At 42.0% G+C, this 24,033-nt stretch overlaps 2 protein-coding genes across 3 annotated transcripts; one reads left to right on the forward strand and one right to left on the reverse strand.

Moving 5' to 3' along the window:
* Nucleotides 1-607: 607 nt before the first annotated feature.
* Nucleotides 608-14,654, forward strand: LOC135094254 (mismatch repair endonuclease PMS2-like). 2 transcript variants are annotated; one of them, XM_063994221.1, is made up of 13 exons: nucleotides 655-718; nucleotides 1,555-1,655; nucleotides 1,853-1,944; nucleotides 2,125-2,284; nucleotides 2,649-2,854; nucleotides 3,374-3,513; nucleotides 3,895-4,003; nucleotides 4,118-4,202; nucleotides 4,448-4,563; nucleotides 4,893-5,057; nucleotides 5,707-5,974; nucleotides 6,282-7,219; nucleotides 7,573-14,654. In XM_063994221.1, exons 2-13 carry the CDS (start codon nucleotides 1,598-1,600, stop codon nucleotides 8,146-8,148), a joined length of 2,913 nt encoding a protein of 970 aa, XP_063850291.1. In that variant the 5' UTR covers nucleotides 655-718; nucleotides 1,555-1,597; the 3' UTR covers nucleotides 8,149-14,654. The 2 variants fall into 2 exon arrangements, with proteins under 2 accessions (XP_063850292.1, XP_063850291.1); XM_063994222.1 differs by lacking the exon at nucleotides 1,555-1,655 and having other exon boundaries at nucleotides 608-718.
* Nucleotides 8,705-24,002, reverse strand: LOC135094255 (OTU domain-containing protein 5-B-like). Its single transcript, XM_063994224.1, has 10 exons — nucleotides 23,758-24,002; nucleotides 19,714-19,907; nucleotides 19,280-19,469; nucleotides 18,707-18,811; nucleotides 18,099-18,254; nucleotides 17,394-17,550; nucleotides 16,472-16,683; nucleotides 16,101-16,226; nucleotides 15,400-15,760; nucleotides 8,705-15,064 (listed from the first exon to the last, which is right to left on the reverse strand). Exons 1-10 carry the CDS (start codon nucleotides 23,890-23,892, stop codon nucleotides 14,775-14,777), a joined length of 1,926 nt encoding a protein of 641 aa, XP_063850294.1. The 5' UTR covers nucleotides 23,893-24,002; the 3' UTR covers nucleotides 8,705-14,774.
* Between the last annotated feature and the right edge of the window lie 31 nt (nucleotides 24,003-24,033).

Below are 24,033 nucleotides of genomic sequence, written 5' to 3' on the forward strand. Positions count from 1 at the left end.
GGGAATAATTATTAAGATGATGAGCTTTTGGATACAAAGGTGTATGAGTAAAATCTCTCCATACATGCAGGGAACTGTTCTTTGTGGCGCAGTCAACATAAGGGCCCTTTCACACTGGTGGTTTGGTAACGCGCAATGTCGACTCGCAGGGAAGCGACCTCCCACAGATTTATATTGTTTTTGACAGTGGGTTTCACTCGAACATTTAGTATATAAAACAGCCCCACTGTCAACCGCTCAGGTGTCATGGGATGCATCCATAGTGATCGTCGTCGCTGACAATGACGACAACGTCGAAAGAGTAGAATAGCAACAAGTTCCCCATCAGAATCCATAATGCAACTGAGCCAGGCTGAGTGGGCCTGCCGCAGCACTTTTCAGCAGCGAGCTTTATTATACCAGCGACTCACTGACGCGATGTGGTCGCGCGTTTTGACCGCGTGCATCCGCGTTTTGGTAGCAATGCTTTTGTTTAAGTACTACTTACGATTTTTTATTTTCTTATTGTAATTAAGAGTTGCAGTTTTGGTAATGAAGAAAATGTGTATAAGTTTTTTGTTATTGATTTTCTATATTCAACCGTGAACTAGAATAATAAACAAGTAAGCCTAAATATTGACATCGGGCAGCCACGCAATGACGCAGGCGCAGCCAGGCCAGGCACTTTGAAGACGAGCGTGGCGGGAACTGGTCAGCTTGGGAGTGACTGCAGATATGGGTAAGCAAGTCTTCTGTCCTTCTTACACGCCATCCTTGCTGTATTCTGTGACTCCTGGTGGCTTAGAGGTGTCATTGCAGTGATATTAATCAATCTGGTTTGATGAATTTATGTGAAATGGCTGGAAACAAGGAGGGTTGTTAACTTGTTTGTGTGTCTGTGAGTGTTGCAGTATCAGGGCATTTTCTTGTCATGCTTGTGGCCCTCGTTTCAGTCTTTGCTTCATGTGACGAGGAATGTGAAGCTAGGAATTAATCACGTCAATACTATGTGTCAGTCTTTGCTTCATATGGCAAGGAATGTGAAGCTAGGAATTAAACACGGCAGTACTATGTGTCAGTCTTTGCTTCATATGGCAAGGAATGTGAAGCTAGGAATTAATCACGGCAGTACTATGTGTCAGTCAGTCTTTGCTTCATATGGCAAGGAATGTGAAGCAAGGAATTAATCACGGCAGTACTATCCAAGTGTCATTCTGTCATGCTTGTGGCCCTCGTGTCAGTCTTTGCTTCATGTGACGAGGAATGTGAAGCTAGAAATTGATCACGTCCAAGTGTTGATTTTCATATCAGACCTTTACTCTTTTCCTTCCCATCTATTAGAGTGGCCTTTCACAAGTGCCAGTTGATATTAACCAGTGAGTCATTGGGTCGTTATGTAGTAGCCTGCCTCAGAGTCACTTGGCTGTTACGTGACCATTACTGTTTGTGAGGATTAAGGAAATAATATTAATTTTCAGTTTCAGCCAACCAATGGTTTTCTGATGTGCCATGTTTTTTTTTTTTTTTTTCTGGTGATACATGTGAATGATGAACCTTCTACCTCTCTGTTGCAAGTGTCACAGTCATGGTGTGTCAAGGGCCGTTAGGGTGAGTCAGGATGCGTCAAGGCTGTCTGGGTGTGTCAGGGGCTGTCAGGATGTGTCAGGGACTTACAGGTAGGATAACCTTGGTATGCCTTTTCAAATCATGATCAACAGTGAAGAAATGAAATTAATGAACCAAATTAATATAAACCTAACCTAGCCCTTAGATAAAAACACATTAATATAATTTTAAGTTATTTCAATATTAAAACATTTTTCTCATTGTAATGGATGACACACACACCCTAATACTTACCACACTCCTGCAGAGGTGGATGATGGAGGGCAGGCCACCACAGAGGCAGCCAAGGGGATCAAGGCAATTGACAAGACCACAGTCCATCGCATCTGCTCAGGACAGGTGTGTGGCTTACCCTCATTACCTGCCTTTAACATTGTCATGCAGGAATATTGTACTTTGTTCTGATTCAGTGCCCGTAACACTGTCAAGATTAGTGCATGATTTACCCTCAATTTACTCTCATTACCTACTTGTTTTACTATTATATGCCTGTAAGCATTACCGTTGATCGGCCTGCAGGTGGTGCTGACGCTGGCCATCGGAGTGAAGGAGCTGGTGGAGAACAGTCTGGATGCTGGGGCCACTAGTGTTGAGGTGCGGCTGAAGGACCACGGGGCCACGCTTCTGGAGGTGTCCGACAATGGCAGGGGTGTGGAGGAGCATGACTTCGAGGGCCTCAGTGAGTGGCTGGGAGACTCTGGGTATCCTGTTAGTTATGTATAGGAAGAACTTGTTAAATCTCATGTTTTGACTAAGATTTTATGATTTATCTGATTAATTGGTGGTATTTTTTTTATAGAGGCTTGATTTTTAATGTGTGCTTTGTGTTGTTCATTTCTGTTTTCTTACTCTTTCTCTTCCTCTTCCTCTTTTGCTTGAGCTGAATGAGACACAAAGACAGGATGCCATTATTACATCACTCTTAAGCAAGTCACAGATAAAATACTACTACTACTGCTTCTACTACTACTACTACTACTACTACTACTACTACTACTACTACTAACTACTACTACTACTACTACTACAATCACCACCAACAGCACTGAAGCACCACACCTCCAAGATTCAAGACTTTGGTGATGTGGTGGGTGTGAAGACCTTTGGTTTCCGAGGCGAGGCGCTGAGCTCCTTGTGTGCCCTCAGCGACCTCACCATCACCACACGACACGGCAGCAGTGACGTCGCCACCAAGCTGACCTATGACCACAATGGCAAGCTGATATCCAGAGCTGCGACGTCAAGACAGGTGTGTGTGTTCGTGTTTGTGTGAGGGTCTTGTTATTTATTTGTTTTTTAATTTATTTGATTTATTTTCTCTCTCTCTCTCTCTCTCTCTCTCTCTCTCTCTCTCTCTCTCTCTCTCTCTCTCTCTCTCTCTCTCTCTCTCTCTCTCTCTCTCTCTCTCTCTCTCTCTCTCTCTCTCTCTCTCTCTCTCTCTCTCTCTCTCTCTCTCTCTCTCTCTCTCTCTCTCTCTCTCTCTCTCTCTCTCTCTCTCTCTCTCTCTCTCTCTCTCTCTCTCTCTCTCTCTCTCTCTCTCTCTCTCTCTCTCTCTCTCTCTCTCTCTCTCTCTCTCTCTCTCTCTCTCTCTCTCGTTTAGTTTAGTTGGATGATTCTTGTATTATCTCTATATTTCTACTGCTAATATTTGGGAGGACAGATTTCAGGTATTGTTTAAGTATTGTTTATTTTTCTATTCTTAATGTCCTAATTTTATCCCAAACTGAGGAAATACCAAGGTTATAATTTAGTATGGATGTTTTGTCAGGTGGGCACAACAGTCTCGCTGCAGGGGCTGTTCTCCACACTGCCAGTGAGACACAAGGAATTCCTGCGCAATGTCAAAAAGGAGTTCAACAAGATGGTGCAGGTGCTGTATGGCTACTGCCTCATATCCACTGGCGTCAGGTGAGTCTTATTTAAATTACAAACGAGTTAAGTTCTTAAAACTTCCACTGCCATTTGGCTCACCAGGCACGTCTTTCTTTGATTACCAACCATTCTTGAGGTATTTTTTTGAGTTCCTCCGCCACTTGCAAACATTGTACTAGTCAGAAATTGCAATATCTACTGTTTTAATGCCTTTTCTTATTGTAGATACTTGTAAAGACTCCATGTATTGCTTTTAGTACAGTGAATTGTATATCACAGTGAAAGGGTACAGGAATTGAAAATCTGCAAATGATAGTCAACCACAGATAATCAGTGATGTCTCCTTGATATCTCTTTTGTACTGTGTGGCTTGGCTCTCTAGCTGGCTGTGTTCAGGATTAGTTGATGCTCTTCCAGGATAACATGCACCAACCAAAATGAGAAAGGAAAGAAGACTGTTGTTGTCTCCACCAGTGGCCATCCCACTATTAGAGAAAACCTTTCCTCCATATTTGGGGCTAAGCAGGTAAGGCTGTGTGTGTTTGGGGGAGTGAGTGAGTGACTGTGCTTCTAATAATCCAAAATAGTGAATTCCATCACCATCATCATCATCAGTATACTACCACAATCTGCTTCCTAGGCTGCAAGTCTGCTGGAATTCAAGCAAGAGTCAGCCTCCCAAGATGTGCTGGAAGAGTTTGGCATACCTGAAGTGGCTGCAGCAGGTGAGGAGTGCCATTGATGCTGCCATGGAGAATGTATCATGGTAGTGTGTGTGTGTGTGCACCTGTATAGTATTAACGGTGTCATGAGGAATATAAAGATAATATGTGTGTATTTGATGATAATAATAATAATAATAATAATATGCAGCTCATTACCATACATAAGAAGGGTAAATTTAACACAGTAATGTTAGTTTAGGTGTCTGCTAACTGCTGTGTTTGTGTGTATTTGCATCTGTGTGCAGGGAAATCCAGGTTTGCTCTGGAGGGCTTGGTGTCAACTTGTGCTCACGGTCAGGGCCGCTCCTCCACTGACAGGCAGTACTACTTCATCAACTCTCGGCCGTGTGACCCACCCAAGGTGTGTGTGGCGGGGGCAGGGTGGGTCAGGGTGCTGGTGTATTCAGGTGTGTTAGTACAGCTTTGTGTTGTGTTGTGTTGTGTTGGCTTTCATTGGTCATTGTGTGCTTAGGGAAGAAGTTAGGATAGTTTACATTAATTATATTATATGCATCAATTAATCAGTTGGGATAGTTTATATTTATCATGCATATCAGTCAATCAATCTCCAAACTCATCTTCAAAAGTGCAAAGTCCCGTTTTAGTTGGCAATTGCGAGAGATGACAAACTCAAGGACACCACACTGGACATCTCTAATCACTTCACTTCACTGTGTCATATCCTGTCAGGTGATGAAGCTGGTGAACGAGATCTACCACCAGTACAACCGCCACCAGTTCCCGTGTGTGGTGCTCAACATCCAGCTGCAGGACGACAACGTGGACATCAATGTGACGCCAGACAAACGGCAGATCCTGGTGTGTCATGAGAAACTGCTCTTGGCTACCATCAAGGTACTGCTGGGAGGTGTTGTCTGTGTGGGTTGCTTGTCATTTGTGGTGTTAGGGTTCAGGATATTTACAGGAATTTAATGTGTTGTCTGCTTCCTCTCTGCTTCCTTTGTTTAGCCAAGGATTTCAGTTATGAGTGAAAATTTAATGTCTTGTCTTTCATAATTAATTCAAGCTTGATAAAGTTTGATTTCAAGAAAGAGATAAGAAGGAATTGGCCTTCAAACAGTGGTAGATTAATGGAATGGACTCAGTAATCAGCCATCAGGGAGATTTAAAAGAAGATTAGATATTTATGGATGGGAATGATTGGTGGAAATAGTCATGTTTCATACAGGGGCTGCCATGTGTAGGCCCGATGGTTTCTAGCTTTATTTTCTTGTGTTCTTATATTTTTGGATAAGAATTTTGGGTATCAGTGAAAATTGTAAGATATTGTTAATTTTCTCTACCTCTTTTATTTAAACAAGATTTTACTGATGAAATTTTAAGATATCAGTTTTGTTTATGTAGACAGTCACAGGAGTTGATTTAAAATACTGACAATTTCTTCTCTTAAAACAGGGAATTGTGCCACCAATAGATATTCAAAATTACTTCCTGCATTGATTTATACAGACTGAGTGAGTATTCTTGTCTTCTTCCCTTCCAGACTTCCTTGTTGCAGCTGTATGAACACATTCCCAGCACATACTCCATGCACAACACCTCACTCACCCCAACACACATCACAAGCCCTGCCCAGAGTCCCTCCACCCCCACCACCTCAGCCAGTGCCAAGAAGATCTCAGCCCTAGCTCAGAGGTTCGGCCGCTCCTCCTCTGGGTCCCCTCAACCCACCACTCCTCCGGGTGGCCTATCTGGGCTGAAACGTTCCTTCTCCCTCAGCAGCCCATCCATCCAGAGTCCAGAGAATAAACGTAAGGAGATAAAAGATTCAGAAGATAAATTGTTGGTGTGGTTACCATTGAAGCTGATAAGGAAAGTTGAGTAATAAATAACTGATGGAGGTGCTATTTGGAAAACTCTAACCTGGTATTAGAAAACCATTTTGACAGCATAGAAAAGTGTTAGTTCTCAGGTAAGAAATAACTGACACGCACAAACACACACACAGCTTTATATTTTCACCTTTCAAGCTTACATCCAGTTACAGTTTTCTCAGTAGCACTAGAGAGGCAGGTAATGAGATCAGGTAAAATAGTGGCATTCCTTTTATCCCATCAGAGCCAAAATTGATGAGTTTCCTGAAGAAAACATCGGAGGGAAACACCAGTAACGGGGACACTATACCGGCCCTGGAGTTGTGTGTTGAGGGTGTGTATCCCTTGGCCTCCCCAGCAGCAGGAGGGAGCCCACACAGGGACACAGAAGAAGAGTGTGTACAGGAAGGGGAAAGCTTTGACATGGAGGGTGTGGTGAGCAGTGTGAAGGATGGTGATGCTTTGAGTACTGCCTGTGATGTACAACCCAGTAACAGGAACAGTGACCCTGACCCTGAGTGTGACATGCGTGACATTTCAAACAGTGACCCAAACTCCAGTGATGTGAATACAAGTAAATCTTCTTTGTCCTGTAGAGATGTGCCTGATAAGCCCCTGAGTCATTTAAATAGGAGCCACTCATCACCGTCCCCTGGTGTGGGTGTGAAGAGCAGGTCTGGTGTCAAGGCCAGCCCCCACACACCTGTCCTGCCGGCCTCCTCAAGCTGCAGGAAGATTCACAGTGCAACGAGTGATTTCCTGAATAACCTAATGGCTCGGAAGTCTCTGCTCAGTAACAAGAATGAGGAACAGAAAAACTTAAGTGTTAATGAGAAGGCTTCGTCACAAATGGAATGCAATAAGCTGGAAGTGATATTTGAGGGAGTAACAAATGGGGACCAGAGTGTTGCAAATGGTGAGGGAGGAGTGAGTAATGGTGATGTTCAGGTGCAGGAGAAAGTGGTGGTTTGTGATGACTTGGGCACAGTTGGATCAGTACAAAACAGGAAATGTAAATTGGTTCAGTTTGACATAAAGTCGCTGAGGAGAAAACTGAGAATGTCAAGCAAGAAGGACAAATGTGAAGTTGTGAGGCGATTCAAGGCAAAGATCTCTCCAACGGACAACACAGTGGCAGAAGAGGAGCTCAGGAAAGAAATCTCAAAGGACATGTTTGCTGAGGTGGGTGTGGTGTGGTGGTGGTGGTGTTGGTAGTGGTTGGATAAGTTAATGTTGATTGAATTAAACTACTCAGGTTTTTTAAGGTTAACTAATGTTTTTAAAGGTTAGTAAAGAGGTGCCTGAGTGTGCCTCCATTTTTTCTGTTACATTGTGTTACATTGGTGCTTGGATGGGTAAAGTGTGGCCCAATAAAACTGGGATATCAGTTAAGAATGAGAATGTCTGAGAACATTTATACAAGTGAAATTGAAAGAGCAACATGTAAGAGTGAGTCCTGCAGTGTTGTGTTGGGGTGCATTGTTGTGGTGCCAAGACCAGCCAGCCAGTTAGTATTATCATGTTGACTGTTTCAGATGGAGATCCTGGGGCAGTTCAACCTTGGCTTCATCATCACACGGCTGGGGCAGGACCTCTTCATTGTGGACCAGCACGCCACGGATGAGAAGTACAACTTTGAGACCCTCCAGCAGACCTGTGTCCTGCAGAACCAGCGCCTCATTGCCCCACAGACCCTGGAGCTCACTGCCATCGGGGAGGCCACGCTGCTCGACAACCTGGAGATATTCCGTAAGAACGGCTACGAGTTTCTGGTGCGGGAGGAGCAGCCGGTGGGGCGCCGGGTGAGTCTGGTGACCATGCCAGTGAGCCGCGGGTGGGAGTTTGGCCGGGGCGACGTGGAGGAGTTGATCTTCATGCTCTCTGACGCTCCAGGGACAATGTGCCGGCCGTCACGCGTCAGGGCCATGTTTGCATCCCGGGCCTGCAGGAAGTCTGTTATGATCGGCACGGCTCTCACTCACCGGCAGATGAAGCAGCTGGTGACACACATGGGGGAGATAGAGCAACCCTGGAACTGCCCCCATGGACGCCCCACCATGAGGCACCTGGTGAACCTTGACATGCTGGTGCCCCTGCAGAGCCAAGAGTAACCACCGCCACCTTTCAGAATGAGGCCTTTTTTACTCTTCCACATTCCTGAGACGACGCAGTCTTTATCCTCGTATTAGGTTAGTGTACGATGGGATGTGTGTGATAATTGGAGATGAATCATGACTCTCCTCTTCTCTTTGTTCTCATTTCTCTCATTGGATTAACATTTCAGTTTTGCCACTTTCTTCAGTGTTATACAGTCTTCTCTCTTTTCACTTCTCTCATCTAATTAACACTTTAATTTGCCCCTCTCTTATATGTTATTTAGACTTATTCTATTGCAAGGGGACAGGTGGGTGTTTTGGACAGTGGTCATTTCACAGCTTAAAAGATTTGAGTTTGATTGTGGCCCTCAGGACTTAGTGGGATGGCAGCGTTCTTGCTCAACTTGTCAGCACCATTCTTAAGTGAGTCTCCCGTCACCTATCATGACATTTAATTTTGTGGAAGTGTCACTATTTTCAGCATTGCATTAGTCCACTCTGTGATAGCGTTTCTTTTTGGGCTTCAGTTGGTAGACGACAAAGACAAGAGGCATAAAGTTAAAGACAGCAATGCATATTGAGACTTTAATGTTTAATGAATTTACTACATAAATACAATATGAGTGAAACTAAAGGAATCTGTACACTTTTGCATATTCCTAACTTTTGACTCTATCCTAAATTCAATAAGAAGAGATTTTTATCATTAAAATAAATACAAAAGGTGTCAGTCACAAGTATGAACACAGTTTGCTGATAGAAAGTTAAGAGAGATTTTCATGAACCACAGTCTTTCCTAAATATTTGCAATAATGCCAGACATTTTTGCTATGATGAACTGTGATGCATTGTTCCTACAGCTCAGAGAGGAGTCACAGATAAGTTACAATGGGTAGCACAACAGCCAGCATTTCCTACAGTAAGAATCCAACGTGTGGCTCAAGAGGGTTTTTGTGTAAGTTGATGTGTGTAGTGTTCTTCCAGCCTGAGCTAACCACTAGCTAGTGAAGCAAAGTTATCACAACAGTTCTAATTAATATGTACACCCAAGGCCATCACTCAATATCACCTACACTTGGAAAATAAGTCCTTAAAAAATCACAAAACCATAGTTATTGCAAAAAAAGAGAGCAAGACTCAATCCACTTCTAGCATCTACAGGTTGAGGATTAAGATGCAGATACAAATTTGCTTGGGTTTTAGGAAAGGAGGAGGCTTTTAAAAGGTATACACAATTGATGACTGTATTCCAGAAGCAGGTCAGTTTGGTGTGCTGACCTTGGAAGCACTACTGTGGTGTAACGAGTCATTTCCTCAACATAGCACCATTTGATGAACCAACCCCCTTACTCTACAATGCCTCACGCTTGCCTGTCCCTTAGATTTAGTACTACACATCTAGCTAATTCCCTTGTCTTTCTTTGTTCCTGATCACCTTGATAGTTCTTTTAAACCTTTGCATCAGAGAGAGAGAGAGAGAGAGAGAGAGAGAGAGAGAGAGAGAGAGAGAGAGAGAGAGAGAGAGAATGGGGGGCGGAGCTCTACCTTTACATTGTCACTGGGGATAAAGTGATTTTAGAGCCACTATTGGCATCATGACCCTGGCACAGTGATCTTGCCATCCAAAGACACATGAACAATTGTTACCTGCAAATGGGCCCATGTATTCTCTCTTGTTTCAAAATGTGATTATGTTAAATTGATTTAAAGAATTTTATCTGGATAATCTGGTTTCAAAACAAGATGGGAGTATTATGATCAATAAGCTGTCTGGTGACAATGTCCATGCATCCATTGGAGTTTAAATTACTGTAGCAGAGTGAATGACACTGCATACAGCTTTCAAATCTTTGGGAATCCAGAGTACAGCCACCCAGTGGCTGGCAGGGAGAGGCAGACTGCCTTACTCTGTGCCTCTTATCTGACATGATTCACTTCCTTAGTTACATATAATTCTTGTTAATATTTCACATTTATGATGGTTCAGATCCTTCACCTCTTGTAAGGTTCTTTAATCCATGTCATCAGCTGCTTACCACACTTGCCTACTGAAGGGTGCTAAATGCACAAGTTTCAGTGGACAAAGTTTGTACATGCCTTGCAAGAAATGGATAAAAAAGAACCTTGCAAATAAGAAACCATCTGTCTTGCAATACTTGTGTAATATGATGGAATTGAATAATTTTGGGTTTTAACACAATAAATCTGATTGCTAGAATTAATTTGTGGTCCATGGACATTCAGGTTCCAATTAGAGAATTCCACTGAATATGCACTTTTCCTCTCTTATTAGACTTTCATTTTTCTTCCTTGTTGCTTCATCTGGAATCTGATAATGACACCTTTACAGAACTCTTGAGGTTTTGATCAATGAGGAAGTGAAAGTAGAGGCCATCACAGAAGTTCAGTCTGCCTCACACTGTTGTCCAACAAATAGCTTCACTATCTCTCAATCTCCATGTCTGTACTTGCACTCCATCATTCCAAGTCTGACTATAGAATTTTGTCCCCCTGAGAACACAGATGGTGTCACCATGGCTAAACCAGCTTACTCTGCACAAGAAGCCCTGCTGTGCAGCAAGAAGGCTGCCCCACCCACTTGGTTGAGTTTGACATTTGGGATATATGAATAAGCTATTACTATATGCAATTATGATTACTTAAAAATGCATTTTAAAGTATGACTATAAATGTCAGGTATATAATGAAAGTAACTTGACAGTGCCAGGTCTACCAATTATTCAGATATATAAAGAAATTGTGATATTTGTAAAGCTGTTCCTATGTGAAGACTAATCAAGTAACTTTTTAATCTTAATTATGGTAGATGTAGTACTGTCAATTACATTCATAATAAATGTAAATGCTTGGTTTTTTCAGTAATTCTTTTGCATTAAATAATCATGATCACATATTAAACATTCATTATATTCCTAGTGGTAAAAATTCAGAGTCAAGTGGAAGAAGGCAGAACATCTTCACTGCAGAGGGCAGGACTTATCACAGCAAAACATGCATAAAAATATTCATAATGGCAGTGCTCTCACTGATTGTCTGGCATGTTCTAGTCCACAGGAAATTAACTTTGTTGTCTGTTTACTGCAACTGAGCCAAGCAGGGGATGTGAACTTGGGTGAGATTGAGAGCCAGGCACTGATTGGCTGGTGCCACAGGCTGTCCTAGGAGGAAAGTCACATACAGAAATTAAAGATAAATTTCTTTTAAGTTGTAAATATTCTATGGTCAAATGCTTTTTAATGTGACTCTCTTCACAGAACATCCTGTACATTAACAACTCATTGATTTTGTATTTATTGTTTTACATGTCACAACTTGAGCACTTTATATTTCATAAATACCTAAATGCATTAGTAATCACAAAATTATCCAATCTCTAGAAATAAGAATTGAGAAGGATGCACCACCACCAACATCTCTGCACCTGTGCACAATGGTTATTAACTTTTATTTATAAAATACACTGAAATGCTCTAATTGGGACAAATGTTAAAATAAAAAAAAAAAATCACTAGGTTGTGAATATGTGGCTGCAGCAATCATTGCTCACAACTCACACCAGCTCCTGCAACTTGCTCATTTCTGCTTCCACTGAACAGACCATAAAGATTTGCTTACAAGTATCAGATTATTCTCACACAAATTGTCTCTCACAAGTATGTGATAGTGGTGAAAGTACAAATTAATTTTGAAAAAAGAATGTGAATACTTCAGGCCCTCAGTGGGTGAGAACCAGTGATACATTCCCCATATTTGGGTGTCCTCAGGTGGGGAGATTACAAAGCCAGACTTTGTGTGATGAATTACAGTCAATTGCCACTCATTCCCATCCTATTCTTGCCTCTCTTCCTATTGACATGTTAAAGAGAGCAAAAGCAGCAATTATACAAGATGTTTCAGCTGGGTGACTGCACAGTTTATCCCCAGCCTGTGTGTTGTAGCCAGTCAAGAAAAACCTCCTCACCCCTCTTGATGTGTCTGATTTGTTAGAATTAGATAATGAATTATTGATGTGCAGTGCATAACCTTTCTTGAGGGTGAAGAGCATTTTCAAGGCATGTGTACGTGTGTATAAATGGAATCATAACAAAATTGTTGTTCATGTAACTTGTGTGTTTAGAATTATTTCTGCCAATATCTTCACAAATATTCATCATTGTCTACCATTTTATCATCCCTGCAGTAAAACCAAAATAAATCAGACTGACAAGATTTTGGTTTTCTTTCAAGACAACCTTGAAACCAAAATATATTGCTTAATGAATATTAGACAAAAAACAAATTTATGTTATTGCCAAAAACTTAATCCTTTTATCACTTTGTTGCATTTCTTATAACCTAATGCAGCAGGCCTAAAGTTACATTAATATCCCACCTCAGGCTATTATAAACTATGTAATTTTGAATGAATCCATAGTAATGGCACACACTATCAAGTATTTGGAAAGTAACTTTTCACCAAACTTTGGAGTCAAAACACAGCAACACTATTACACGTGAAACTGTTGCCCACAACCCAGTTGGTGTGATGGTGGCAGCGTCCGGCAGCCAGACGGGCCCAGGCACCACTCACAGCCAACTATGGACTCTGTAACTGACAGACCATTATTCCAATAGATGGAACAGGGAATACTGTTAACATTTAAGATCTTGATGACTTTCTATGCTGGAGGCTTTGGCTTTAGTGGTGTGGATTAACTTGCCAAATTACTGTAGAATTCTTGATATGATGCTTGTACATGAACTATGATGGATATATACCCATGACTTCTCCACAATTACAAGATATTGTGCAAAACATTGGCTTTACAAACACCTTGCAATGTAGTGTTAAGGCAGGAAAGCCCTCCACACTGTGTCAGAAGGAATGATGGCACTCACAAACCTGGCAATGGTTCTGCTTAGCTCAATGGAGGTGGCACTGCTGCCGTCCAACTGGTTTTACTTTCATCTCCAATATTGTTGAATTTTAAGAGCTGGACAAAGTCCTGGTATATACAAAGTTGAGCTAAACAAGATAAATCATGCACAAATTTGTCAGTATGGCCAAAAATGACGTGCCTGGCAAATTATTTTTTTACATTTTATGAGGCCAGTAGCTTTCAAGAGGTAGAGTGTTCTTGTAGGCAACAAGTGCTGCACTGACAGGGATGTGCCTGGCAGGTTTAGAACAGGTGGTGGAAGTCTGTCCTGATGATTTTTAGACTTGGGTAAATATTTCATAAATACTGAACACAGTGCACATCTTCCAGCTCTTCTGGTTTACAACACCATGGGAAAACCCTTGAAGAGAAAAAGCTTCTAATTCAGCAAATGATGATTAGCTTGCTGAATCCTTCCATGCTTAGTAATGTTTTCTACAAATGGATCTTTAGTCTCAGTTTACTTTCTAGCAGCACCAGTTTTAACAATCACAAAGTTTCCATGTGCATTTTTTAAAATGTTGCCAATGAGTTAGCACGTCATTTTTGTAATTTGGGCACTGGCCAGGCCTGCCGAACTATCACAGGTTCAGTGTCACTAAAATAATTATTTATGCAAGCAGTCTTCTGATTGGTTAAGACCAAAGGGCCTGCCTGAGCTTATGATGATGAGCAGCTTGGTGATGATCATGAGGGTGACGGTGCGAAGATTATTGGAACGTGTTCACACAAACTAAAGTGAAGCCGACTACTCGGAAGCAAAACAAACGGTTCATCGAGCAACTTGTGCACGGGAACCTGCAAAATAACAACATAGCAATAAAAGTGATGTAAATGCCTAGTCAAAATGTGCATATTTATGCATAATACAAAGTTGCACTTCATTGGAATAACTGCTGAAGGAAAATATTGTCAAACATATGTTAGAAATGCAATGTATGGCTACACTTTGTTATTTCTAAAATTTCTGAATATTCAAACCACATCTATTTCTGCAAGTGTCAAGCTCATCGCATCCTTTGGCACCGCCTCTGTGCGGCCGTGAGCATCCCTCAGCTAACTAATGTCTCTGTGACGCCTCACTCCCTACACTAACTCCCCCAAGGGATTGGCAACATGAGAGGCCCCTCCAGCCATACAGCTGTGAGTATTGTCAATTTTAAATGCAAGTAACTCCTACATTGGCACAACCCCAAGTTCTGTGTGTGCTGCCAGCTCCTGCTCCTCTCCCCCCGTCCTGTAAGTAACACCAGACTGGAATCCTATTAAACTGAACTTGAGAGAGAAAAGTCAAACAATCACAAGCACAAATGTGGTTTGAATAACTCTGCAGGGAAGGGTAGAAGTACATTTTGATTTTGCATAACATTGCAGAGGAACATTTCTATCCTGAGATGCAATGAAAGAAAAAAATACATGTAACATTCAGCAACTATCCCCATGAAGTACACACACACACGCACATATATGCACACACACACACACACACACACACACACACACACACACACACACACACACACACACACACACACACACACAGACACACACACACACACACACACAGACACACACATAAAACGTTAGGTAATTATGTGGCAAACTGGTGCACCTGATGCAGTTACCAGATAACTGAGATTAATGACTACAGATGCACACTGGGAACAGCAGTGAGTGCCGGGAGACGAGCGGGAGGAAGTGTTAGGAGGATGTGGAGGACGAGGCAATGGGAGAGGATGAAGGGGAGGAGGAGGAGGAGGAGGAGGAGGAGGAGGAAGAGGAGGAAGAGGAGGAGGAGGAGGAAGAGGAAGAGGAGGAGGAAGAGGAGGAGGAAGCAGCAGAAGAGGAGGAGGATGAGGAGGAGGAGGATGGGGCATTCTCCGGCATGTCATCCTTGGTGCGGGACTTGAGGGTCTCCAGGTACTCCTGCTGGCTGGCGGCGAGCACCTGGGCCAGAATGTCCGCCTCGGCACTCGAGTAGTCACTCAGTCCTGTGGGGAGTGGCCATGTCAGAACTCAATTTCACATTGCCAGTGGTTACTTGTGTCAGTATTGTATCATTTCAGTCCTTTGAAGCTAATCTGGCAAACACAGTCACATATATGAAGTGATAATACTACAATCTTAGCTGTACAGATAATATGCCGAGTGATAAAAGTGTAATGTCCTGAGTGACAATCATCCCTTTATGTTCCCAGCCATCCTGCTGTGAGGCAAGGAGCTACTATACACAGGAGGACCTCATCATGGCCACCCTCTTGGGGATACATCATGTCTGGATGCTGGCTAACAAATGGAATGTATGAGCACTGTTGTATCCACTCACCAAATATGTGCGGTGGAAGGTGGTTGAGGAAGGAGGCGCGTTCGTTCACCGTGAAGTCCCCTATGGAGACAGAGTGGCCTGAGGATGAGGGCATGGGGTCCTTGGATGAGCCTGGCACAGCAGGGTAGTGCTCGGGCCCGGAAGTGGCGGTGTCTTTGGAGCTGGAGGAGCCCCGGGGGGAGGTGGGTGTGGCACCGCGGGGAGGTAGTCTGGGCAGCTCTCCAGAACACTGGGAGGAGCGGGGGGAGCTGCGGGAGGTATCAGAGGAGCCCTCAGCAGGGGGTGTCTGGTGAAGGGGGGAGGAGCGGCCGCGGGGACACCGGTCGCTGGCCTCGGTGCTGGAGGTGGAGGAGGGGGACCGCTGTGCAGGGCAGACAGAGGGAAGGTTAACCATTACTCTAGTCAATCTATCAATTAATTTGCATACATACTATTGGGAAAACTCTAACATGGTATAAGGCTGAGTAATAAAAATGCAAAACAATGTGTAATTTTTTTTTTCACCAGAGCATTAACAGTTTCCATCCGTCAAAGTAGTTTACCATTTTTCACTTTTTTTTCCATGAATTTCTGATACCAATTTAGAGTATCCCAATAGTACATGCATATACCAATACTGTCATCTCTGTGGGCTTTGAAAACAGTCGTGGTGAGACAGCAGAGCATTTGAACACAGGCCACAATACAGGTGAGTGCTTTACCTGTCCCTTGGAGCGCTGGTCGTTCTCCCTCAGCCACTGCAGGTAACTCTCGTGGGCCACCTGTTCCTCGATGGCCTCACTGGTGGCCTCATAGTCTGTGGCACGAATCTTGTCCTCCAGCATGGCCTGAGGGGAATGGGGATGTGAAAAACTCTCTACTGACTAGGTATTGTCTGATGCAACGAGAGAGAGAGAGAGAGAGAGAGAGAGAGAGAGAGAGAGAGAGAGAGAGAGAGAGAGAGAGAGAGAGAGAGAGAGAGAGAGAGAGAGAGAGAGAGAGAGAGAGAGAGAGAGAGAGAGAGAGAGAACAGCTACAAAACATGCCTTATCCAACAAAACAATCTCTCTCTCTCACACACACAGACACACACCTGCTCAAGATGCACATTTTCACTCTGCCTGGTCGCTTCCTTCATCAGGTTTTTGTCGGCCAATCCCGGCTGGAAGCCAGGCAGACCCAGACCAACCCCAACAGTGGCCTTGTAGGGGTCCACCAGGCTGTTGTAGTGTGTGCCCATGTGGTAACTGAGGCGGATTGGTTCGTTGTCTGTTTGCAGGCTGCCCTGGAAACTGTTGATTGGCTCTGTGGGGGACAAGGAGGAGTGTTAGAGAATAGTGGAGAGAAATAAGCTAAAATACTGGGGACTACAATTAGAGGCAAGTGTAAAAGAAAGGGGTATTGGCTCTGTGAGGAAGAAGATGAGTGTTAGAGGATAAAGAGGAGGATGAGAAGGTTACAGGATAGAAATAAGTGGAATACAGGAGACAACAAGTAAAAGACAGCAAGAAAGGAGGAGGTATTGGCTCTGCAGGGACAAAGAAGAGGAGTATTAGAGGATAAAGAGGAGGAGGAGGAGAAGATAACAGACCAGACAAGAGTGGAAATACAAGAGACAACAATTAGAAGACAGCAAGAAAGGAGGTACTGGCTCTGCAGGGACGAAGAAGAGGAGTATTAGAGGATAAAGAGGAGGAGGAGGAGGAGAACAAGATAACAGACTAGACATGAGTGGAAATACAAGACACAACAATTAGAAGACAGCAAGAAAGGAGGAGGTACTGGCTCTGCAGGGACGAAGAAGAGGAGTATTAGAGGATAAAGAGAAGGAGGAGGAGGAGAAGATAACAGACTAGAGATGAGTGAAAATACAGGAGACAACATTTAGAACATAGCAAGAAGGTAGGTACTGGTGCAGATGAATAGGTGAAATATTAAGTGGTATTTCAGGGGGGCAATACTGATTAAAGTCAAGGTTAATGTTTAATTACAAGTAAACACACTGTCCCACTCACCCACACTGTAGCAATAGACCTCAATAATGCGGTTATACATTTCCGACATTGCCGCCAGCTCTATGTGGTTGCCAAAGCAGTCATCTCTCCGTTTTCTTTGCACGTACGTCTGGAAATCCTCGGAGACAAACGGGGCGAATGCATCTTCATTACGAGCCTGGAATGGCAAGACGTGGATGTTGTTAGTTTTGTGCTTTGTTGCTTTGTTGCTCTTTATTGTTTTTTTCTTTCTCTGTCTTCTCTTCCCACTTGTTTATTTTTCTGTTCTTTCTGTGCATTTCTCTCTTTTCCTTCCCTTTTTCTTTCCAATAACTATTCTTTTTTGTCACTTTTTTATTATTCTTCCTTTCCCTCTTCCTATTTGCTTATTTCTCTTTCCTTTCTCTGTATTTTTCTCATTTTCTTCCCTTTTTCTTTACAATTACTATTCTTTTTAGACCTTTCTTGTTAGTTTGATTTTTCCATCCTTTCTTTTAAATATTTTCCCCTCCCTCTACTCTTCTCTGCCCATTTATTCATTTATCTGCATTTGTCTCATATCCTTCCCTTTTATCCATCTTTTCTCTCTCCTATAACAATTTCTACTCTTTTTTGTTGCCCTTCACCTGTGCCTCTCTTACATGACGACACTAAATGAAGCACAGAACACACAAAAGCGACTCGGAATCTGTATAATGCAACTCAGCAAACACACAGGACACTCACTATGTAGTCCATGCAGTGCTTGCGGACGCTGCTGTGCATGTCCTGGTCGCCGTACACCTGGTCAGCAATGGCCCGGAACAGACAGGCACCATCCTCTCTCATCTTCTTGATCATCAGCCCTTTCTTCTTCATCTTTTTCTCAAACCTTCGCTCCTTCTGTGGGGGATAAAGATGTTTTCCGTTGTGAGCGTGTTTATGGTTTGTTGTCATCGTTTTATGATGCTGCTATCACACACACACACACACACACAGAAGGATAATACAAGCTTAAGTCAATTCTGTATACAATTAGATAAACACACACACACACACAAACACACAGAAGGATAACACAAACTTGACTTAATCCTATATACAAGATAAATCCACTACACACACACACACACACACACACACATTACTTCTAAAATAAGTTAGCTAAAAGTAGAAATGACAACACATGCTTGACTCAGATCTATATTACAAGCTGACACACACACACACACACACACACACACATATCCACACAGCATTCAAACCAAACAAGAGAAATAGATGTGCAAACAAGACAACACAAATTTAAACTTAACCCAAATCGTGTATGAGAAAAGACAAACACACAGACACACCTCTTCCCACTGTTCTGCTGTCAGGTTCCATCCAAAGGGCTCATACTCGTCCCCACTGTTGTAGCCGCTGTGATCGTTCTCCTCGGGGTCCTGGGAGGGTCCAGCCTGTCACAACGAGAGGGAAGACTTATTAACAAAACACATCGGGTCTTTATTTACGTGGCAAGATCGTTCCTATGCATCCAGAGCCTAAGGCAATATCTGAAGTCTTTATTTACATTTATTTTGTGACCAAGGACAGACTAAGACCAACAGAAACAGCGAGATACGAAAACTTCCACGAAAGCAGTCTGGATAAATGTGTCATGCATCAATTTGGAGCATCATGAGAACAGTGAAAAACTTATCTAACAGCGGAACAAACTGACCACAATATGCTTTTACTGTCAACGGAATCCATGAAAGGAAACCTGAGCCAAACAAAGGAGTTATGATGGGGTTCTCTTCCTACACCACACTGTAAACTGATTTTCAGCTTAGTAAATTAAGCTAGTCAGGAAGATTGGAGTATGGAATTTAACTCCCCCCTATCTCCCTCTCTCTCTCTCTCTCTCTCTCCTCAGCATGACTCACCTGGGGGGAGAGTGCAGGTGGGAGGGCAGGAGGGATGGAGCCGTTGATGTGCGAGTGAGGATGTGGGTGAGTGTGTGTGTGTGAGTGGGAGATGGGGTGGGTGACGGGGGCCACACTCCACCCGCTGCTGGTGCTGGGGTAGGGCGGGGAGGTGCTGCCCCTGTGGTCCCTGTGCTTGGGCCTCACACTCCTGTAAGGGGGGGAGGAAAGAACATCAAGGTTGGCAAACACACACACACACACACACACACACACACACACACACACACACACACACACACACACACACACACACACACACACACACAATCAACCCATGAAAGCTGCCAAATATCTTTTACATCTTAAAAAAAAAAAAAAAAAAAAAGATTGAGGGCCTTGTCATCACCTTTCTGAATCCCTACACACACACACACACACACACACACACACACCTGAGAGGGCTGGCACGGTACCGACGCTTGCTGTGGGAGGGGCCGCTCTCATGGGTGTCCTCAAAGTGGGAGGGGGAGGTGTGTGAGGGCCGCTTCTCCTCCCTGGGCGTGGCGGAGGGCGGTGGGGGTGGCCAGCAGGGCGGAGGGGACTGGGAAGACAGGTAGAGAGTGCCACGGCTGGTGCCTTCCCCTGCCTGGGAGGAAAAGACAACAAAGGAATGAGGAAAGAATAAATGAGTAAAAAGACAAGAAAACAATCTACCATAAATAACGAATATGCAAACACCATAAATAGATCTTGAGATAAAAAGAATAAACTCTACTGGAAATATGGCTACGATCGATCGATCGATCGATCGATCGAGAGAGAGAGAGAGAGAGAAACACACACATCTATAAGAAATGTGAGACCTTGATAACTGTTACAACTCTTTCCAACCAACAAAAAAAAATAAAAATAAATAAATAAAGAAAAGAAAAGAAAAATTTATAGATAAATAAAAATATAAAGGCTATGGTCTCTATCTCAATTCCCAAGATAAAATAAATAAATAAATAAATAAATAAATAAATAAATAAATATTATAAAATAAATAACATATAAATAAATAAAAATGGCATTATCTCTTTATCTAAGTAATTCAAATGAGGCAAAAAAAAAAAGTAAAAATAAACAATATACAGTAAATAAACAAATAAAAATGACATGACCTCTACTTCCACAACTATGAGACAAAATAATAAAAAACAAATCAATCAATAAATATAAATAAATAAACAAATAAATAAATAAAATAAATAAAAGTATCATGGCCCCTTTTATTTCTCTGACACTGGTTCCCTCAAAGTGGTTCCTGTTAGTCCCCACATGACCCAAACACACTCCAGAATTGTCACCACCATCCTGTTGCTCTTTTGTATATTCTTTTCTATTTTTTTTTTCTATTTTATCTATGTCTCTATTTTATCATTTCTCTCTTCAAATTCTCTCTATTTTATCATGTCTCTCTTCAAATTCTCTATCTTTTATACTCTGGTCCTTCCATAATTTTCTCTTTCCAATTTCTTTAACATTGTTTTGAATCTTTACGATCTTCTCATTACTTTTTATGAACTGCTTTCAAAATCTTTTCAATTTGTAGTCTCTGTTACCTTCTATTCATTCCTTGTAAATAATCTATAAGTTTCTACATTTTACTTACTCTTTCCTCCACATTCCTCCAAAACATTATCTTTCAGTATGTGCATTCCTTTCATTAATCTATTTGCCCTTTCTTCATTATCAGCTATATCAATGAGTAAAGCTGTGTGTTGCTTTTAAGATCTTTTCAATTACTAGTCTTTCCATATAATCTAAGTTTCTACATTCTACTTACTCTTTCTTCCACGTTATCTCTCAATCTGTGCATTCCTTTCATTAATCTATTTGCCCTTTCTTCATTAACAACTATATCAATGAGTTAAGCTGTGTGTTGTGCAAATGATACAAGGTTTTGGTGTGTGGCGGGTTGCTTACTTAACTATAACGATAACACAAACTAGCTGAGTGTTGTGCACTGAAGGGAAGGGAAGGGAGTGTGGCAGGTTGCTTTACTATAATCTTTAACAGTAATGCAAGCAAATTGTGTCTTGTGCAATGGAGACAAATCAATATTTAGAAGCCGTGTGGCATGTTATTTAGCTATTAACTTCATCATAATACAATCTAACTGTGTGTTGTGCAAAGGATATAAAATTCAGAAGCAAGTATAGCAGGTTAACTTAACTACATCCCCTCACAAGCCACTACTAATTTTATGAGCAGAAGTGTGTTATTTTTAGCTATCTTCTGCCTTTCTTTTTTCTCTTTTTTTATTATTGTCTCTATTATCTCTAGACAAGATGGTGATAAGACTGAACTTGAAAGCTTAACAAACTCTCACGTTACCCTCAGTGGCTGGGGACATCACACGGCACACTGGCACCCAAGAATTGCTGATGTTCTGAGATGTGGTTCTCCTAGTTTTCCTTATGTCCTCATGTTTGGTTTGAGTTCAGCTCTCACCCTTCTACAAGATGTTATTGTTTCTATTTAAGCTGGACAAAAATGAGATTGTGACTTCTTTGTATTGTGTTTTTGTCAATTTACTACTACTACTACTACTACTACTACTACTACTACTACTATTACTTCTCCTCCTGCTATTCTTTCATTCCCTTTCTCTTCTATGTTCAGTCTCCCTTTCTTTAGTGTATATAAAGATGTGCAAGAAATAAAGGAGGAGGAGGAGGAGGAGGAGGAGGAGGAGGAGGAGGAGGAGGCACTCTCTATAAACAAGAGATATTCATTACTACCCAAGCAAAAAAAAACATGAATAATAATAATACAAATAGAACTTAAAACTTTCTATACTCTCATAAAACGACAGTGAATTAACTTATCTGAATTACTAACGTCCATTAAGATCTAGCAGGCAATAACAGTAAAGCAGAAACAGGAAGAAATTAACTCAAAACTAAATACAATGAGGTAAAAAAATAAATAAATAAAATAAATGAACAGAAAAAAAAAAGTAATCAAATAAATAAATAGAGAAAAATTCACTATAACTTCACCTTTACTAATTACTGCCTTCTGAACTACAAAAGCAAGATAAGGAACTGTTACACAACAAAATAAAGAAAGAGTTACCACCCAGTGCTAAATGTCAGAGGAATATTACTTAAAAGCCAGTTATTATATTCAAAGCTTCACTCATGGGTGTGTTTGTATTCTGAGTTGTGTTCTCTCTCTCTCTCTCTCTCTCTCTCTCTCTCTCTCTCTCTCTCTCTCTGTCTCTCTCCCCTCCCAAACATGTGACATCCTGCAAGCCATCAACACACTGGGAAAATAATGAAAGTGGGAAAGTTAGTGTTTTTTTTTTTTTAAGTCAATACTAGGAAGATAATGGAAAAAATAATAATGGTTTCTTTTTAACCTTACACTGGAAAATGATAAATAAATAAATAAGTGAGTAAAAATATTTCAAATCATACTGGGAAGATGATGAAAATATGATTTCTATTAAATTTACAATGGAAAATAATGAATACATAAATGAGTAACACATTTCATGCACTGGGAAAATGATAAAAACAACAATAATGATTTTTTTTAAATCACAAATAAATCACAAATAAACAAATAAATAAAATAACAATAACAGCAATAACAACCCTTCTTTAAATTCAACCCCATCCAGTTTAAACCAGTTATTCAACATCCCCTCCAACACAAACACTTCATTAAGTCTGACAAGAATATAATGTGCAGGCACCAAGATCCCAAAATGACCTTGTGACCTGATGACCATTGTAGTGCTGTCCCTCTTCTGGTCACACCCCATGATGCTAAGTTTCTCTCCTTCAGACCAATTAGGTTAAGTTAGGTTAAATGAAGATAGGTTAAGTTAGGTTAGGTTAAATTAGGTTAGGTTAGGTTAGATTAGATGCCAAATGTTTATCTCACCAATTTCTTATAAAGTTACCAATTACTTATGACTAAACATTCCTTTCTCCTATACATCAATTTATCAAGCTAGAGAAAGGGAGAGGGAGAGAGAGAGAGAGAGAGAGAGAGAGAGAGAGAGAGAGAGAGAGAGATATGAACCTCCAATCTCTTGCCTAAATAATTGACCTTCAGACCTCGCCTTATGCTCGAGAAAGCACGGTAAATCCACACAAACACGTCTACCACAACAGTAAAAACACACGGTACACAAGCAGATAATTATGGTGCAGTGTTCCTAGCAGGCGATAAGGGGCAAGTAAGGTACACCTAGGGTAAAAATAAGCATGGTACTGATGAATAGGCTTGAAGAAGGTACTATTGGGAGTTACCTGCAGGTGGGTAGGCCTAGGGAAGGTAGGACAGGTGGGTAGGCCTAGGGAAGGTAGGACAGGTGGATAGGCCTAGACAGTACTGGTGGGCATAGGGAAATTACAAGTGTGTGTTACCTGCAGGAGGAGAGGTCTAGGGAAGGTAGTGGTGATGGGTAAGCCTAGGCAGGGTGCAATGGGGGTTACCTGCAGGTGGGTAGGCATAGGCAGGGCGCCCATTGTCATCTGGTGCTGGTGGTTGCTGGGGGTATTTGACTCCCCAGCCTCGCCCTCCGCGACCCCTGAGGCCTGCTGGGGCTTCTTCTTGGGCAGGATGGTCATTGTGGTGGTTTAGGGTTGACCTGCACTCCCCGGGCACTCCAGGCGCGGTTAAATTCAACCTTTTCACTCCACCTTCCCCCAGAAAATGGCGAAAGTCCGAGAGTATAGACGAAGGAACCTTGTTTTCCGCCTTGAGGGATC

This window comes from Scylla paramamosain, chromosome 45 (assembly GCF_035594125.1).
Source record: "Scylla paramamosain isolate STU-SP2022 chromosome 45, ASM3559412v1, whole genome shotgun sequence".
NCBI classification, from domain to species: Eukaryota; Metazoa; Arthropoda; class Malacostraca; order Decapoda; family Portunidae; genus Scylla; species Scylla paramamosain.